This window comes from Tamandua tetradactyla, chromosome 25 (assembly GCF_023851605.1).
Source record: "Tamandua tetradactyla isolate mTamTet1 chromosome 25, mTamTet1.pri, whole genome shotgun sequence".
Taxonomy (NCBI): domain Eukaryota; kingdom Metazoa; phylum Chordata; class Mammalia; order Pilosa; family Myrmecophagidae; genus Tamandua; species Tamandua tetradactyla.
The window spans coordinates 45444636-45462148 of record NC_135351.1 but is presented as its reverse complement, the minus strand read 5'-3'; the positions used below and the strand labels follow the sequence as shown (position 1 = coordinate 45462148).

The window sequence follows — 17513 nt, the reverse complement described above, 5'->3', positions numbered from 1 at the left end:
TGTTCTAGGAAGACAATTCACAAGTTTTAAATCCCTATTTAAATCTATTCTGATCTCCTGCTTCTTTGCCACCCTCTGACAGGCTTCTGATGACATGGCCCTCCGTAGCTCAACTGCTAATCACAGGGAAGTTAAGGCAAAACTCTAGGCATTTCTTCAGCACTGAAGATAAAAGTTAAGGCAAATCCATCCTTTTAAGTCTCATTCTCACTCTGTTTTTTCCCCATTTAGATTGTCCACATTATATGAGGAAAATTTGTCTAGGTGTTAGAAAGGGGTTTTCCATTCTAATGACAGGTCTAAAAGAGTGACATTGGGCCTTTCCCTAAAAGCAATCACAAGATTAGCTCTCCCTCCTTTGCAGAGAGTATCTATTCTTTAAGATTTTCCCTGCAAGTATTTTTCTTTGGACCAAACCACAGCTAAGTTCATCCTGCTGAGAAGGTTTTAGGCTACAGGCTCCAGTGCTGGGGCCAGGCTCCCTCCGGGACAACCTCTCCTGCAATGGTGAAGTTCATGCGTCTGCCCGGCCAGGCTTTACTGCCCAGTCTTTCAGTCATGCAAATGCTGGCGTGATTGTTACTGTGAGGATAAGCTGTGGATTTAAGTCATCAGCGAGTTGCCTGCCTCTTTGGCTGATGAAATCTGTGCTCAGGAAAGGAGATGGTCTGCAGTGACACCGGGGCCTCATCCAGCCTGTGGAGGCTGAGAGGAGAAGGGACGGCATCGGCAGGCAAAGGCGGAATCTCTCCCTGCTTCAGCCAGGCAGCCTCCCCTGGGGGGGCACTGAGACCCTCATGGGAGCTCCCTGCTCGGGGCCTGCCCTGACCACGGTCATCTGAGCCCATCCCAGCACACATACATATCTCCTGCTGGTCCTGTGTCCTCGGAGCGCCCTGGCTGGACCAGCGTCTCAGCATCAACCACAGAGAGGATCTACGCGATGGCAGCTGCAGCCGGGACTTCCTGCAAGGCCCAGGCCTGCACTGATGACCTGTGTTTAGATCTTTTGTTATAAGTATTTTCTGTGCCCCTTAACTAATTTCCAAGTGTCAATGAAGATAACGCTTCGTAATGCAACCAAGCTCTGTGTTTATAATCTTGCTGGATTAAAAAAGCTATTTGTTAATTTTTAATTCAGCATAACATTAATGATGTCTCTTTTCCATCACATTCTTTCTTTTCCAAGAACTATTTCTGGCCACAGCAAGCAATCTTTATGTATCCAAACCATGTGAGAGAAAGACTGGGCAATGGAGCCAAAAAGCCTTAGATTGAAATCTCACCATAGAGACAATGTGTGCGGGTTTGGGGAATAACGACCCTGAACTTGATGGGGCCATATGGATGATTAGATAAGATAATCCTTATTTTAAATTTAGAAATAATATAGTGAAGTACCTGATACATAATAGCTGTTTTACTATTACTATTATTTCCAGGTATGTGTGGCTAATTAAAAGCTGATTTTAATTCTGTTTCTGTATTGGAATAAACATAGCAGCTGTGTGAGCATAAAGGGAAACCTGTACATATTTTACCATATTAAGTACTTACCATTGCTTTAACATTTGTCAATCAGATATTTGGGTATTAAATTCACAATACATAAGGAAAACAGGATCCCTTATACATTCTCAAGGAATTTTAGGTAATGCTACAAAACGTCATTCTCTAAAACACTGTATCAAACATGATCGTCCCTGAAATGTTCTGAGAGCCTCAGGGCATGCCAGTTGATGTTACCCCCCTGGGAGAGACACGGACAGACGGACTGGACAGCGCCGCAACGCGAAACCTACTGAAGGGCCACGGTCTCGGGCAGCCACCCCGTGAGGGCCTGGATCACGGTGAACTCCCCCAGCTCCCGCCTCGGCGCCGCGTGGACGCTGAAGGAGAAAACAGAGGGCGTCACGGTCACCTCTAGACAGCGGCGTAACGCGACGAGGCCCACGGTGGTCACCCCGACAGGGAAGAGCGCCCCAAGAGCCCCGGACGTACTTGGTGAAGACACTTAAACAGAGCCGGGGAGGAAATGCCGCGTACGCACACAAGGTGCGTTGGTCGGGTTTATTTTTAAAAGCTCTAGAAATAACGTCAGTGTCACGGATGCCAAGCGTGCGCACGCGTAGGAGATGCTATAAAACCCGTGAACACGGACGTGCGTGACGCATCTACCTCCGCGCCCGTGTGGGCCCGCGGGGCCCCCTGTGCAGGGCGCAGAGCCCCTCACGCGGGCGGCCGGAGGGTTCTGAGCAGCCTTGGTGGCTGCAGCCAAGAGGGGACACTGGGCAGCGGAGGCTGACCCCGCCCGGAACCCCCACGGAGAGCCCGGCTGGCGGCCCAGCGACCAGGGGCATCTGCTCCCTCTCAGGCAGGGCTCGGCCTGGGCACACACTCGGCGGGGCAGCGTCCCCCAGCCAAGGCCCCTCTCCTCCAGTCCTTCCTTCTACTCTCCTCGGGACAGTGAGCCCATCTGCACCAGCCCCCCGGACCCACTACCCCAGTTCCCAAAGGAATCTCTGCTCCCTAGGTCCCGTCTTCCAGCAGCAGCGGCTGGCACTGCTGCGTCGTTTATGGAATCTGAGGGTTTCTGGTCTACACTTCCTTACAGCAACAAATACCTATTGGGACAATTCAGTCAAGTTTAACCTCCCTTTGCAAGGGGTAATCACTCATGAAGTGACTTTGCAAATCAGATAAAACTGATATTCTTTCTTTGCATATTTCACAGTAATATTGAAATAACTATTATATATAAAAATTCTAAAACATAGGAAGCTAAAATTCTTATGAAAATAATCACTGTGTAATATAAAATAATAGGAATTTTTTACACAAATGTAATGTGTTACACATCGTACAGGTTTCTACCTTAAGACATTTGTTACATCCAGCCTGGTTCTTACTTCCAAGCAGGATTTGATTTTTAAAAATAATAATAACTTGTTACTGGTGTTGCTATAAATTTAGCTCTACTGAATCATAGCTTTAAGAAAGAGAAAATGATCATCGGAGCCGTGCATTAACACTCCCGCTGGCTTTGCAACTTCACATTAAGTCTGAGAATTAGGAACATTACTGTTTTGCCAAGCAAACATGACTTCTTTCGGTAGTTGTCACGAGAACCTGTACCCCTGCCACGGTATGTTAGTACCTAGAAAGGATCTGGGCTGAGTTTTAGAAGAATCTCTAAAATTAAGGGCTGAAAGCAGGGTGATACAAATCCCCCAAAATGAATTAAGTGTTGGCGGGAGAAAAGAGAGATGAAGAGGATGTTGGCAATGGTGACAGCTTTTGTCGTGCAGACTTGGGAGAGGAGAAGTTGCTGAGCCAAATAAAGCCCACGAAACGCAGACTGGATTCTGACTGCTGAGCTGTTTATGGAAGGAAGGGGCTGGCTCTGGGCGGGGCCGTGGGCGGCCGGGATGGGGCATTTCTGCCTCAAGCATCTAAGACTTTGTATGTAAATACAAGCATCTAAAGGTCCCGGCAGTGCTAGGAGGGGTAAGGGCAGGTCCCTGGGGTGGAGGCTAAGAGAATAGAACGAAGCATGCCTTACACGTTGATGCACGGCTCATGCAGTAGTGTAAGGCACAAGCAGATCTGCAAGAATGTCAAGGGAAAGAAAGAATGTTTTCAAAGTGACTTATGGTCCTGAGAGCATGAAGAGAACATGGATGTCCTCCAAAAGAATTTAGGCTTTTCAAAATTTATAAATTATTGCCACATATACAGAACCTGAAACTTTAACTGGATTTCACTGTATATTATTCAGTTTTCCCAAGAATTGCTATTTCTGTGTACAAAACAATTTTTTTCTGCTATTAAGCTGAAGTATTAATTCCTGCCGTCCATGGCTGACTTTGTATTCCTAAGAGTGCATTGGGTATGGAATAATTTCTGACTCATTCCTCAAAGGAAATGAAGGCCCAGTGCAAGCCAAAGGGCAGCTTTGGCAGATTCAATCTTATACTAGAAAGTTTGCACTGCTTGGAAAGAGTGCATTTCCACTGATTTTTCAAGTAAAACTATGCCATATGGATGCATTTTTAACTTTTTTATCTTATTGAAGAGAATGATAATTCCTCGTTGTACTTACTCAACGTTTGCCAGCTTAATGATAGCTTTAGACAAGAGCATGGGCCACAGCTCAACGTCGCAAGTCGTCGCCGGAAGCAGCAGATTGTTGTCTGCATCGAAAGGCAGAGAGTCGTCCACAGTTATCTTTCTCCAGCACCCCTAAAAAGGAGGAAAAGATTAACCATTCCATGCATTAGGAAACCGTTACATGGCAGAGGGGAATGCACACCATCCATGCTTTATACTATTTTCTCGTATAGATTATTTTATGCTGCTGACATTATTTACTGTTTTCTCATTTCATTTTTGAGTGTCTTACATCTGAAGAGTGAAATACTAGCTTCAGCACTTTTCTGGCTGAGAATTTTAACTATTTCGTTTAATATAATTACATGTTCATGTATAAAACATGAGTTTGTGTGTAAATACAAGATTGAGTGAGCAAGATGGGTTCTGAAAGGAGAGAATTATTTTGCGTCAAAGATTAGAAAACCTGGATATTGGTGATGGCCCAGCTGGGTTGCAGTGTCCAGTTGTTTGGTCAAGCAAGCCCCGGTCTGATTGTTACTGTGATGGTATTACCTGGATTTAAACCACTAGCCAATGGATTGCATCTTTGGCTGATTATATCTACAATCGACAAAGGGGAGGGCCTTCAGCAATGAGAGACGTTTCATCCAATCAGCTGAAGGCTTCAAAGGGAGAGCTGATGGTTTCAGCAGTCAGAAGAGAGAATTTGCATCCCGACTTCAGCCAGCCAGCTTCTCCTGGGGAGCTCACTGAAAATTTATCAGAGTTTCCCGCTTATGGTTTCTACTGGGGTCTCAATGTCACCACACGTTTCCAACCTGCAGTCTGCCCTGTAGAATTTGGACTTCCCCACAGCTACTTGATCCAGTTCCCATAATAAATTTCTTAATACTTCCGTATGGAAACATACATATACACGCATTTGTGCGTGTGTGCGTGTGTGTGCATCCTGTCAGCTCTGTTTTCTGGAGAACACTGATATAAAATGGCGGAAGAAATGATTTCCAAGTAAACTCTGTCAATGTTGCTAATAACTCAGAAAATAATCAGTTTTATTTGATCTGTGACTTGCCTCCATGTCTAAAACAGCAAAATGTTTTGTACCAAATTTTACAGTACAATATCATCCTTATTTATACAGTCTAGTGCACCCATTATGGGTGCCACATTCTACGTAATAAAGTAAAGTGAACTGCTTCAAAATAGTATGCAAATGGATGTTTGGGCACAATTAAATAACTTAATTCAGTCATGGTGCATATTCTGCAGTTATAACGTTAGTAGTCATTGCTTATCCTAATAGGCTTGTTGATTTCATGCCTCCATTTATTACTATATTACTCCTGAAGATCTAACATTTAAACATTGAGCCAATACCTAATTTAAAGCATCATGATATTTACCTGTATGCATATTACTTCATAATTAAGGGCAGGAAACAATGGAGAATGTTAACATGATTATGAACTCAAATAATGTTTTTTTGTTTTCTTGTTTTTTGCCTGGGCAGGCACCAGGAATCGAACTCAGGTCTCTGGCATGGCAGGCGAGAATTCTGCCACTGAACCACCATTGCACCACCCTCAAATAATGTTTTTAACTTTGATTTTCCATAAGACGTTTTATTATGACTCACTGATTTACCGAACAAGTACTGTGAGCAGCATGTCAACCTAAACTCTGATTGTGAACCCAGATTCTTCATAACTCAAAATCCACAAAGCAGTGCTGTGGTAGTGTGGGTTGAGTGGAGGAGGCCTTTGTTAAAATGACCTAAAATGCAGCATAAAATGCACTCTGGAACCCGGAGGTCTGGGGCCACAGCGCTCTGGGGCTCTACGGCTCCAGGACCAGAGCTCTCTGAGGCCACAGCACTCCAGGACCCCAGATTTCTGCAAGCTCAGAACTCAGGGACCATGGAGCTCTAAGGCCATAGAGCTGTAGGGCCACAGTGATGGTGCTGTAGGACCATGGACCTCTAGGGCCTTGGACCTCTAGGATCTTGGATCTCTAGGACCTCAGGGGTCTAGGACCACAGAGCTCTGTGGCCCTGGGATGGAACCACAGCATTTTAAGGCCTCAGAGCTCTGGGACCTCAGAGATCTAGGACCTTGGCACACTAGGACCTCAGCGCTCTAGGGCTTCGGAGCTCTGGGACCCCAGGATGGCACCACAGCACTTTAGGACCTCGGAGCTCTGGGACCTCTGAACTCTAGGACCTTGGCACATTAGGGCTTTGGAGCTCGAGGGTCACGGCGTTCTAAGGCCATGGCCTTTAGCTGGGGAAAGATATTTTAGCTAAACATCCAAGGAAGAACATACTGTTGCCGTGGAGATGGAAGTGATAGGAGAAAAAATGATTCTCTGACAGACACTTAAAATCTTGAACTTACATTGCCTTATTCAGTGGTTATGCCATTTTTTAATTTCTTTATTTGATGTGAGGTAAAATAGAGTTAAAAGTAAAGGTGACCAGCCAACTATCCTCTAGTTTCAGAAGAAATGACCAGAAATAAATAGCAGAGAAGGATATCCAGTATTACATTTTTAAAACATAATTTGACTATGACATTTTACTTGGGGTTCATTGTATTTCCTTTGTGTTAAGATATCAATTGCCTCCTTAAAGTTTATAAGAGAACTAAATATTATTTTATATGTACAATTTATTTAAGCCCTCATCAGAAAACATTGGATTATTTTTGTATTTGCTATTTTTTGGTTACTACATGTAAATCATGCAAATTTGGATTTTTTTCACTGAGCGTACTGTTAGAATTACATTGTATAGAATGCTAAAAGGCCAACCAAATGGATAATTATTTAGATATCTAATGAAGAGGTATATCTCCTTTGGAAATATTAATATTCATTGCTAGAATACTTCAGATGCAATCATGTTCAAATTTTAATTAACATTCCTCATCCCTGGCTTCCAGATCAAGGTAAGTGTATGACAACACACAGCTATGCCCTCTTCCTCCTATGGCTCTAGTGAAATAAAAATAAACACTCAGTTTTTAACTAATAGCATGAGTCAATTACAAAAGATCAGGAAAAGAACAACAGATGGACGTTGATTTCAATAAATACTCAAATTACCAAAATCATGTAGATGAGGTGGAATCCCGAGTTTGCCTCCCCTCTCCCACCTCCATGGCACTCATGAGGTGGTGCCCTCCATCCCCTCAGGACCCACAGGTGGAATCTGACTTTCATCTCCTCCTGCCATGGCAAGCTGTGACCTTTCCTGCTGAGCCTATGGGACACTCACACTCTTTCCAGGGCAGGTCAAAGAAGACCAAGTCTTGTTATCCAGGTAACAAACAGGGGAGCAGCAACTTGATGTTTGAACCACAACCCACAAAATGAGCCAGGATGGTAGATTAACTACCTGCTAAAAGATAAGTGTTCAGAGACAAGAATCTCAAAACATAAGACTAAGAACATCTAGGATACAGCCCCAAATTACTTCTATACCAACAAACAGGGAAATTTCAACTCCGATAAGAAAAGACCATCAGCACAACACACTATGATGACAGGAAGGCTGGAATTACTAGACGAGTTTTAAGGCAGAGGTCATAAAATGCTCTAATGAGCAACGATAAACACTCTTAGAAGAAATGCAAACATAGAAAAGAAATAGAAGACATAAAGAAGAAACAAATGGAAATTTAAAAACTGAAAATTAACCTAAAAAGCAAAACTCACTGGATGAGATCAATAGCAGAGTGCAGATGGCAGAGAAATTAGTGAACATGAAGTTGAATCAATAGAAATTATGAATGACAAAAAAAATAAAAGATTGAAAAATTGACCTGAGCCTCAGAGATCTGTAGCACAAAAAGATGAAACAGAGGAAAAAGAGGAAAAAATAATGTAGGACTGATGATATATTTGAAGGAATAGGCTAAAGTGTCCCAAATCTGTCATAAAGCATAATCTGACAGACACAAGATGCTCAGAAAACCCTGGACTGGACAAACCCAAAGAAATCCACACTCAGACACACCATAATCAAACTTCTGCAAACTCAATTCAAAGAAAAAAGTTTGAAAGCAGCCAGAGAGAAAAGATGAATTAGTAGTAGAGGAACAACTATTCAAATGACAGCAGATTCCTCATCAGAAACCATGGAAGCCAGAAGGAAATGGCACAATATTTTTCAAGTGCTGAAAGAAGAGAATTATAAGCCCAGAATTCTATATCTAGTGAAAAATCCTTCAGCAAAATAAAAGCATTCTTTTAAGAAAACTAAGAGAATTTGTCACCAGAAGACTCGCTCACAAAGGATGGCTAAAGAAAATTTTCCAGAAAGAAAATAAATGAGATTAGAAAGAAGTGTGGAACGCTGAGAATGAAGAAAGAATAGAGTGAGCACTGTTGTAAGCCTATCAGAGCAATCTTGGCTGATGGAGATTGTTAACTCGTGTGCAGTGGTTAAAAGGCAAAAATGAGGATGAAGTTTTCAGTGTCTGTAGAGGAAATGTTTGAGCAACTCTATCACCAAGGGAGAATGCAAAAGGACCTGAAAATGGTAAAGAATCTATAATACAGTTGAAGTGTAAAATGCTAATATTAGTGTACTGTGATAAGCTTGTATGTATATTTTAATCCCTAGAGCAACTGCTATGAAAGAAAATAAAACTGTACACACAGACACTATAGATAAAGTGCAATACTAAAAACACTCAAGAAACACATGTGAAGACAGGGAAAGGGGAAAAGGAACAAAAAATAGGTAAAGAGAAAACAAAGAAGAAAGTGGCAAACTTAAATACTAATTTTATCAAGCATAAATGATATAAGCACAGGAATTAAAATGCTTGAGTAACTTGGATATATTTTGACAGAATAATTCCATATCTAAAAATCTTAGAAAAATGGTCATATTAATGGGCAAAAATAAAGACACAAAGGTGCTATTTAGAGCATTGTTTGCATTGGTAAAACACTTGTCATAACTGATATGTTTAACAATATGGAAAAGCAAAATACATATATAGTTATGTTACATCCATACAATGGAGTGAAAGGTAGGTCAATATATATTGGCACAGAAAAATGCTGATGATTAGGGAACAAAATAGTTTATGGAATAGTAGGTATTATATGATCCTAATGCTGCTATGAATTATATATACTAAGTTTTGCAGATGCTTATACAAACAGGAAAAGTCTTCAGAGAATATATATAATTATTTCCTATGATTGTGCAGGTCAGAATGACTGGGAATCTTCTTTTTTGTTTTTTAACTTTGAACATTTTAGTATTGTTTGAATTCACTTTACTAAAATCATGTCCACATCACTCCACTCTCTGGACCCAAAAAGACATGCTTTCCCTTAGGTCATTTCAGAAACAATGCTGTGCGCAGTCTCAACACCATTGGTTATGGCTGGGCTCTGCCGGGGCTGACCTGTGGAACTGAGGAAACAAGATCTGCTTACAACATGCAATGGTGGCCCAGGCATGGGATGGGCAGTCCCATCCCAGAGGGGAGAAGCTAGTAGGAAAACAGGTGTCACAGGTCCCAAATGAGACCAGACCCCAGCAGGGCAAACTGTGAGCAGTCAAGGCCTAGGTCTGAAGGTCATCTATGGGTCGAGGGTTTGCACTGCAGGCCTGAGGGAGCGGCAGCCGCACCCTTCCGGGGCAGGAGGCATTCTCTCCCAGAAGCTCAGGTGCAGGCCACACCCTCTCTGGGCCTTGGGGTGACAGCGCTCTGAGATTGGGGCATGAGGCTCCTTCCTCCCAGAATCGGGGCAGATGACCTGTCCCCTCCAGGTGCAGGGGCTGACCCACCATTTCCCCAGACGGGGTGAGCCTGCTCATTTGGCCTGGGGAGATCTTTTTGGTCAAGTCTTAGGCTTCCGTGATTCTGCCTATGAAATCATTCTTCCTTGAGTTTGTCCCTCCTCTCTCCCTTTCAGTCCAGTCTGGCAGTGTTTCTGCTCTTACAAATTCTGTAAAATTTCTTTTTGGCTTTTCCTGCAGTTCAAGTCGGTCCAAGTCATCAGACAACAGAACTTTCCCCAGATCTCTCCTAGAAAGCTGTATTTCCCATCCTGACTTCCACGCTCAGTGGAAAAGCCTGAGCTGGACCCACGCCCAGTTTTGCCTCCACTTGGAGCTCTGTTCTCCAGGAACTTTCTTTCCAGAAGCCCAGGGGGTCCCTGATAGAGCTGCTTCTGGCCCTGTCTCTCAGCATCCCACCTGGAGAGGCTGACGGCTTTCCAACCACCAGTTCTGGTCTCTTCCTAAGAGTCTAGTGGTCAGCTTATCCCTTTCCTCTCACACTTTACCCAAAGCCACAGGAGAAAACAGACTGCACGCGCAACACTTAGTGTTGACATCTCCTCAGCTAGATATGCAAGTTCATTGCTCAGTCTTCCGTCTGACATCAGAACTCAGTTTCACCAGTTCTCTGCCACTTGATACCAAAGCCTGCCCTTCTTCCATTTCCAACGACATAACCATCATTTCTGTTTAGGCCTCATTGCAATGACCTTTAGCCAACAGTCTCTTCAAAGAAATCTATGCTTTTTCTATCGAACATCTCACAATTCTTCCAGCCCCTTCCCATCACCCAGTTCCAAAGCTGTTTCCACATTTTTAGGTATTTGCAGTGGCAGCTCCCCACTCCCAGGACTAAAAAGGAAGCTACTGGCTTATGGTTCTGAAGCTGGGAGAAGTACCAAATCTAGGCATCGCCTGGAAGCTGCTGGCACTCCTTGGTCCTAGACTTTCCATGACAGGGTAAAGACCACAGGGACTTCTCCTCTCTCCCCTGGGTTCCGCTGAGTCCAGCTCTGGATGCTCCCTGTGGCTTCTCTCCGTGTGACTTCACACTGCTTATCTCTCAGTCCTTCAGGGCTCCAGGACTCCAGACTAACACTCTACCTGAACCAGCTGGGCCCACCCCGGGTGAAGTGACATCTCGAAGGGTCTCATTTACGAGGGGTCCACCCCCGCCAGAATGGGCAGCAAGGCCAAGCACCTACCCGAACTGGCCAGTCCCCACGAGCATGAAAATATTTCCACCTTGGAAAAAATAACTGAATGATGGAAAAGTAATTTGCCATAGTATAACTTAAAAACAGATTTAATATGCAAATGTTTCCCTGGGTAGGCAAGGGTTCTTTTAAGATGTGAGTTTTCAGCTTGCTGTAGGTGGTGGTGATGCTGACACTTTCTGCACCCCTCATTTAAGAAACTCTGAACTCCATAGTAACATGGAGCTTAAAAACACAAGGGTTATTCAGAAAAAAAAGCTGACCCATGCTTTTACTTCAATAGACAGTTGGAAAGTGAGATAAATTCTTGGTCCTATTGTGAATGATTTCTCCGTTTTTCAGAGACAGATGAAAGCTAGGGGCAGTTGAGAAGGGCAGCCAACAACGATAGGTGTTTAAAGCAGAGAGCCATGGCTAAACTGATTCTTTCAGGGAGTCAAAGGAGTGCTGAAATTGAAAAGTTACGGACAAGACTGTATGTGGAGTGAACCAGTATCAGTATTATTTTTGCCAAGTGAAGGAGGAATGTGTATAAAAGAGAGAAAAATCTCAGCTGTCTTTTAGCACTGTCCTTAACGCCAGCCAATAAATATTTATCTGGAGGATGGCAAAGAAGCCTGACCCTATTTACTTAGAATCCAAACTGAAAATCATGGGAATTCTTTTATGGGAAAAACCATATGCTTGTACAAACCTCTGGACTTAACATGTCTGTGCAGAGGCTCTGGGGAGGGGCTGCTTTGCCTCAAAGTGGTGATAATGGTAAATGTTCTGAGGACATGTGGGAAGGAGAATTTCGGCAATAAGGCAGGGCAGGAAAATCCATCTGCAGTAAGAAAGAAAGATGCAAGAGGGCTCCCAGACTCTGCGGAAGAAAACCAGTGCAGAGGAGATTCAAGGTGTATGAGATAAGAAAGGGAAAGGAAAATAAATGCAGGGTAAAATGAGACAGGTTAAGAGATGTCCCAGTATTTTACAGTGGATGAAGCAATAGAAGCTAAGAAGCATATTTTCGAAAATCGCTTCATAGGCATTTTCAGTGAAAAGGAAAGGATAGAGGTGCATGAATTCTGAACGAGAACTGGAGAAGAAAAACGATAAAAAATTTCAATGTGTATTTCTGGAAAGGAACAAGAAAGAAAAAACTAACAATAAAGTTTATCTTGTCAGAAGGAATTTATTTGAATTCTTTAATAAACTTAATGTGTATACAGGTGTTGACTAATCCCTTCCAGCTGGGAATTAGGAAAAAGGAAGTTGAAATTTCTACAGATTTCTCCCAGCAGAAAACCGCCTTGTGTCACAGGGATACTGCTTTCAGGGACAGCGAGGTTGTCCTTTCTTGCGCATTTAAACTGAATCTCCTCATTCCATGTGTACCTACCTATGCATCCATTCATCTACCTGTGTATCTATAATCTATCATCCACCTGTGTATCTCTGTCTATCTGTCCATCCATCCATCCGCTCATCGATGTATCTATCGATCTGTCTGTCTATGTGTGGGAGAGACAGAGCGCGTGTGCCCTGGGATGGAGGTTGCTGGACAGCTGTCCACTCCTGCAGTCAGCGGCCGTGAGTACCCCATGGAGCTGACCCTGATCCCCCAGTGCCCTGCGGCTGCAGCCCCGGCACACTGAGACGGCCCCCGTGCTGCCCCACAGCTTGGGGGCACGCCCTCTTCTCACATCGCTGGCACACTGGGATCTCTGGGCTCTGGCCCATCCAATCTGCCTCCTTTTACTGGTGAATAAGGAAGATGAGGACTTGAGGAAGTCATTTCCTCTCCTGACCAAGTGTGCTGGGAATAGACACACTTTAAAACCCCGTCTGGAAAACAGGGGTAAAAGTGACCGTTCACCTCTCTGCCCCGCTGCCAGGGTCCTGCAAGCTCTAACCACTGTCCCTTCCACCCGACAGCTCAGGTCTGGAGGGCAAACATCACCCTCTCAGTGCTGCATTTCAGAAACTGTCAGGCGTTCAGACGTGTCCCCCCAGGCGTGCTGACGAAGAGCGGCCCTCCCGGAGGCAGGTGACCCCTGCCTCCCAGGGCCGGGCTGCACGGCCCGACCCGCCCTTCTGAAATGCACAATTTCTGAACACAGGGCCCCGCATTTCTATTTGCACCGGGTCGCACACATTACCTACCCGTGTAGCAGGGACCCTGGGCCTTTTGAAAGAGCCATTAAAAACCCAAAGATGTTTCGTACACCCCAGCTTTGCTAAAAACGGTGTGGTTATGTTTTGCCAAGTTAACTAAAGGGCTTCCCATGCCTCATGTGCCCTCTGCTCGCCCCGGGTCCCTTTCAGGCAGCAGGAACCCCTTCTGCAGGCAGAGTACAGTCTGTGAACAGGAAACAAAGCACGAGGCCAGGACGCAGCAGCGATGGCGTCAGTCCCTGAAGCAGAGGCCAGGAGGGAAGGGTGGTGTGTGGACCCGCCTGCCCCCAGGACCCTGGGCTCTGCTCCATGGAGGGCATTGCACCTGCCCCCTGGCTGGCCTCCGCCCAAGAGCAGGGCTCAGGGGTGCAGGGCTCAGGGCCCCAGGGTGCAGGGCTCCTGCCCTGAGGTGCAGGGTGCAGGGTCCAGGGGTGCAGGGTGCAGGGCCCAGGGGTGCAGGGCTCAGGGGTGCAGGGCTCAGGGGTGCAGGGCCCAGGGGTGCAGGGCTCAGGGGTGCAGGGCTCAGGGGTACAGAGTGTGCAGCCCAGGGGTGCAGGGCCCAGGGGTGCAGGGCTTGGAGCCCAGGGGTGCAGGGTGCAGGGCCCAGGGGTTCAGGAGCCCCGCTGGGGAAACGGTTGCGTGTGTGTTGGTTCCACATGACACCCTGGGGACACGCCCCAGCCGCTCCCAGTGGTAACCTGCATGACAGCTGCACTAGCTCAGGTGGCCCCACGTGGGGCCACCTGTGCCTCGACGTGGGACCCTCGCCCGCCGGCGCCCCCCTGGGCCCACTCACCATCCAGTAGAGCTTCACCGCGTACTTGCCGTAGCTGTTGAAGAGCGGCACGTGGCCCCTTACCGCCTTGCACAGCGAGTAAATGTGCTCCCAGGGCTTCCACGCCAGCAGCGGGGGCTCGGCCGTGTGCCCCTTGCCGTAGGTGCTCAGGGCCCCCCCGTTGAAAATCTTCCACACGGCGTAGATCTCGCTGATGACCCACCTCATCAGCTGGAAGCAGAGCGTGCGGTCAGGGCCCAGGGCTGCAGCCTCCTGCCTCCCGGGGCCTCTCTCCGCTGTAGGGGACAGCAAGGTCAGGGTCCATCCTGGGGTCATGTGACATTCCCCTGGCTGTGGATCCCACCCGTGATCTCCGACCCACAGAGGTCCTGCTTGGGTTGTCAGGAAACAGGACCGGACGAAAAGGCACGTGCCAGGCCAGGCCGACCGTCCTCTCGGGAGCCCTGGGCGCCGGCTGGGGGGGGACGCGGCCACCTCGGTCCCGCGTCTGACCCGCGAGCACCGTGCTCCATCTCCTGGGACTAACTCTTCCCAGGGGAGCGAGGGACCCTCCCGTAAACTCTGGGAAAGAAGGCCACGACCCCTTTGCTGCCCAAGCCGCCAACCGGACGAGGACTGAGGGCCGTGGGGGAGTTGAGTGCGGGCAACGCTCTCTGTCCGGCTGCACTTGGGGACGGACAGAAGCAAAGTGTAAGAAACCTGCGGGCTGCAGCGGGGCCTGGGGACTGTTACTCCCCACGGTGTTGGGCTTTTCTGGAGCAGTCGTCTCACGTCTGCTCCCGCTGAAGTGTCCTTGGCTTGTGAGGAGGTCAATACTTGAGCCTGACCTGATCAAACTTAGGTTTCGCTTATATAGAATTATCTGAGATCTCTTAAAATTCGGGTGAGTTGGCAAAAGTAAAGCAGATACTCTCCTATGTATCTGGAAAGTTTAATATAGAATGTTGTTTAATCTTTAAATTTTCCCTTGAAAAATGAGAAGCTAAAGACTAGATATGCTTAGAATTCATGAGATAAATTTATTTTTAGTTTCTAGTGTATTAGAAGGAAATACCTGAAATTGTTAAGCTGTAATCCAGTAGCCTTGATTTTTGGTAATGTGTGACTATATGTGTTTTACGTGTGACCATGTGATTGTAAAACCTGGTGGCCACACCCCTTTTTTCCGTGTATGGGTAGATGAGTAATAAAATAAAGTGATAATGACAAATAATAATAATAGCAGTTCTGGAATACAGGGGAAAATACCCCTACATAAACTATGGGCCATAGTTAGAGAACTACTTTAATAATGATTCATCAATTGTAATAAATGTAACTACTGTTAAAGAAAAGTAGAATTGCAAAAAAAAATGATCAATTGTAACAAGCTTTCCACGCCAAGGCCCATGTGGGTGGTACACCGGGTAGGGAGCCCTGGATTTTATCCACAAATGTCCTGTACACCCACAATTTCTCTAATAAAATTTCTTAATTGGAAAAAGAATCCATGAGATAAGCATAATTTAGATTAAAACATAAACATTTAAAACAATTCAGAGATAATTTTATTCTAATCAGCACAATCTGATTAGAGAAATAAACTTTTAGGTTTCATTTTTGGTAAGACTATTAAAGACAAGAAAGGGGACAGATTCAAATCTATAATGAGGTCCCCAGCACTTAGGCTGAATCCGTGGAAAAGCCCCTGGTTATGCAGTCACCAGCTGGGAGTAGAAGAGGCACCCGTGATGGATAAGATCCAGGGAGGGAGGGGGGAGCCCCAGAGAGGGCGGGAGGGGGAGGCCCCCAGAGAGAGTTGGGGGAGGGGAGGCCCCCAGAAAGGGGTGTGTGTGAGAAAGTGGGGCTGCCCTGGCGGAACCAGGCCTGCAGAGGGAGCAGCCCCCGCTCTGTCCGTCCGGGCCCCCAGCCCCCCACGCCCCACTAGCAGACTCCAGCTTGTGGGCACTGGGGGTGGGGGCCGGGAGGGCCGGGGGGCCCCTTCCCCTCTGCCTGAGCAGCTGGGCACCCACCTCGCTGCACAGCAAGTGCTCATTCGCTGAAAACAAGTCGAACAGGCCTTCATTCTTCACTATGACGGGAACCTGAAGTTGGAGCGGGAGCAGTGGAGACGCCACGGGGAAAAGGAGGGGGACAGCGTGGTGAGACAAAGGGGAGGCGGAGATGCCACGGGGAAAAGGAGGGGGACAGCGCGGTGAAAGGAAGGGACTGTGCAGAACACAGGTCAAACCTGAGGTCACTTCTCACAACCCAAGGAATTAGAAACAATATTCGAAAGCACATTATTCCATAGATAATCACTAGCTAGAGTTTACAGTGGAACTTAATTTAATAATAGAATGCCCCAGAAAATACAGAATTTACTAAGTACTGTATTATCAGATATAATATATACAAATATGCTTAATACGCACACACATACGAACTGAGAGTAAAACTGTATTTGAGATTTAAGTTAGCCACTCATGTTAAACCTGAAGCTTAATTAACTTCTGATAGTTTAAAGGTAACTTTCTCCACCTGGGTGAAAATTATTAGCTGTGACAACATTTTAAAATCTTTTCCTACTTTAAATCATTTTATATTTTAAAATTAATTTGATGTCATAATTTGACTGGTACACACTTACAATTGTTGTTATGTATTTAATCAAGTAGAAAATAAAATAATAGGGAAAACATGACTTTTAACAGTAAAAGAAGTGAGCTACAATTTGTGCCAGGCTTATGCAGCTATCACATCACATCAAATTTACATGAAAATGGTTTTGATTAGCTAATTAGATTTTTAAGAAAACTAATACCATCAACTATTCTCAATCATCTGTACAAATTAACATCTTATAAATGTAACAAAATAATTTTGCAGATTAAGAAAAAAATGTACCTAAACTACTGTGAAGGCCTGAATTGATTCTTCTGATCATAATTTATAGATATAGTAATATTTATAGTGCATACGTATATCCTATATACACACATATACGTCATGTGAGCAAGAGGGGCCCGGGAGGTGGAGGCTTAGGGAACCTGCCTCAGGAAGGGCGGGAGCAGAGAAAGCCGCGTGAAAGGCTCATTAGCCGGGAAACTGGACTTGGTACACACTAGAGCAAACAGACCCTGCCACCACGTGAGATTCCTGTGAAGCAGCCGAAAGGAGGAGCTCTGTCTGCCAGACATCAGAGAGTGACTTCTCGCAAAGGTCCACCTTTCGGGGGCATTAGGGAGACAAGAGGTGGAAGCCAGACTCTCTAAACATTTTGATAATCTCTCAGTAACCAAGTACAAGAAATATTAAACTACTTATACAGATAAACATCTATTTTAGATTTAAAAGTGAAAAAGCAATTACACATTTTCACTGATAACCACAAGAAAAAATTACCTTAATTTTTTAAACAAATTTTTATAGCTAGGATATACTA

General features: G+C 45.4%; 1 protein-coding gene across 6 annotated transcripts in view; it reads right to left on the bottom strand.

Annotated features, from left to right (window-relative positions):
• The window catches only part of ADGB (androglobin), a 139038-nt gene that overhangs the window by 98335 nt on the left and 23190 nt on the right, over window positions 1–17513 (bottom strand). For 4 of the 6 annotated variants that reach the window (XM_077143405.1, XM_077143410.1, XM_077143406.1 and 1 more), the window contains exons 4-7: window positions 16102–16173; window positions 14090–14299; window positions 4103–4242; window positions 1803–1889 (exon numbers count right to left, since the gene is read on the bottom strand). In XM_077143405.1, coding sequence (XP_076999520.1) covers window positions 1803–1889; window positions 4103–4242; window positions 14090–14299; window positions 16102–16173 — 509 coding nt within the window. The remainder of the gene's footprint in view (window positions 1–1802; window positions 1890–4102; window positions 4243–14089; window positions 14300–16101; window positions 16174–17513) is intronic. The other 2 variants (XM_077143408.1, XM_077143411.1) reach the window with 2 other exon arrangements.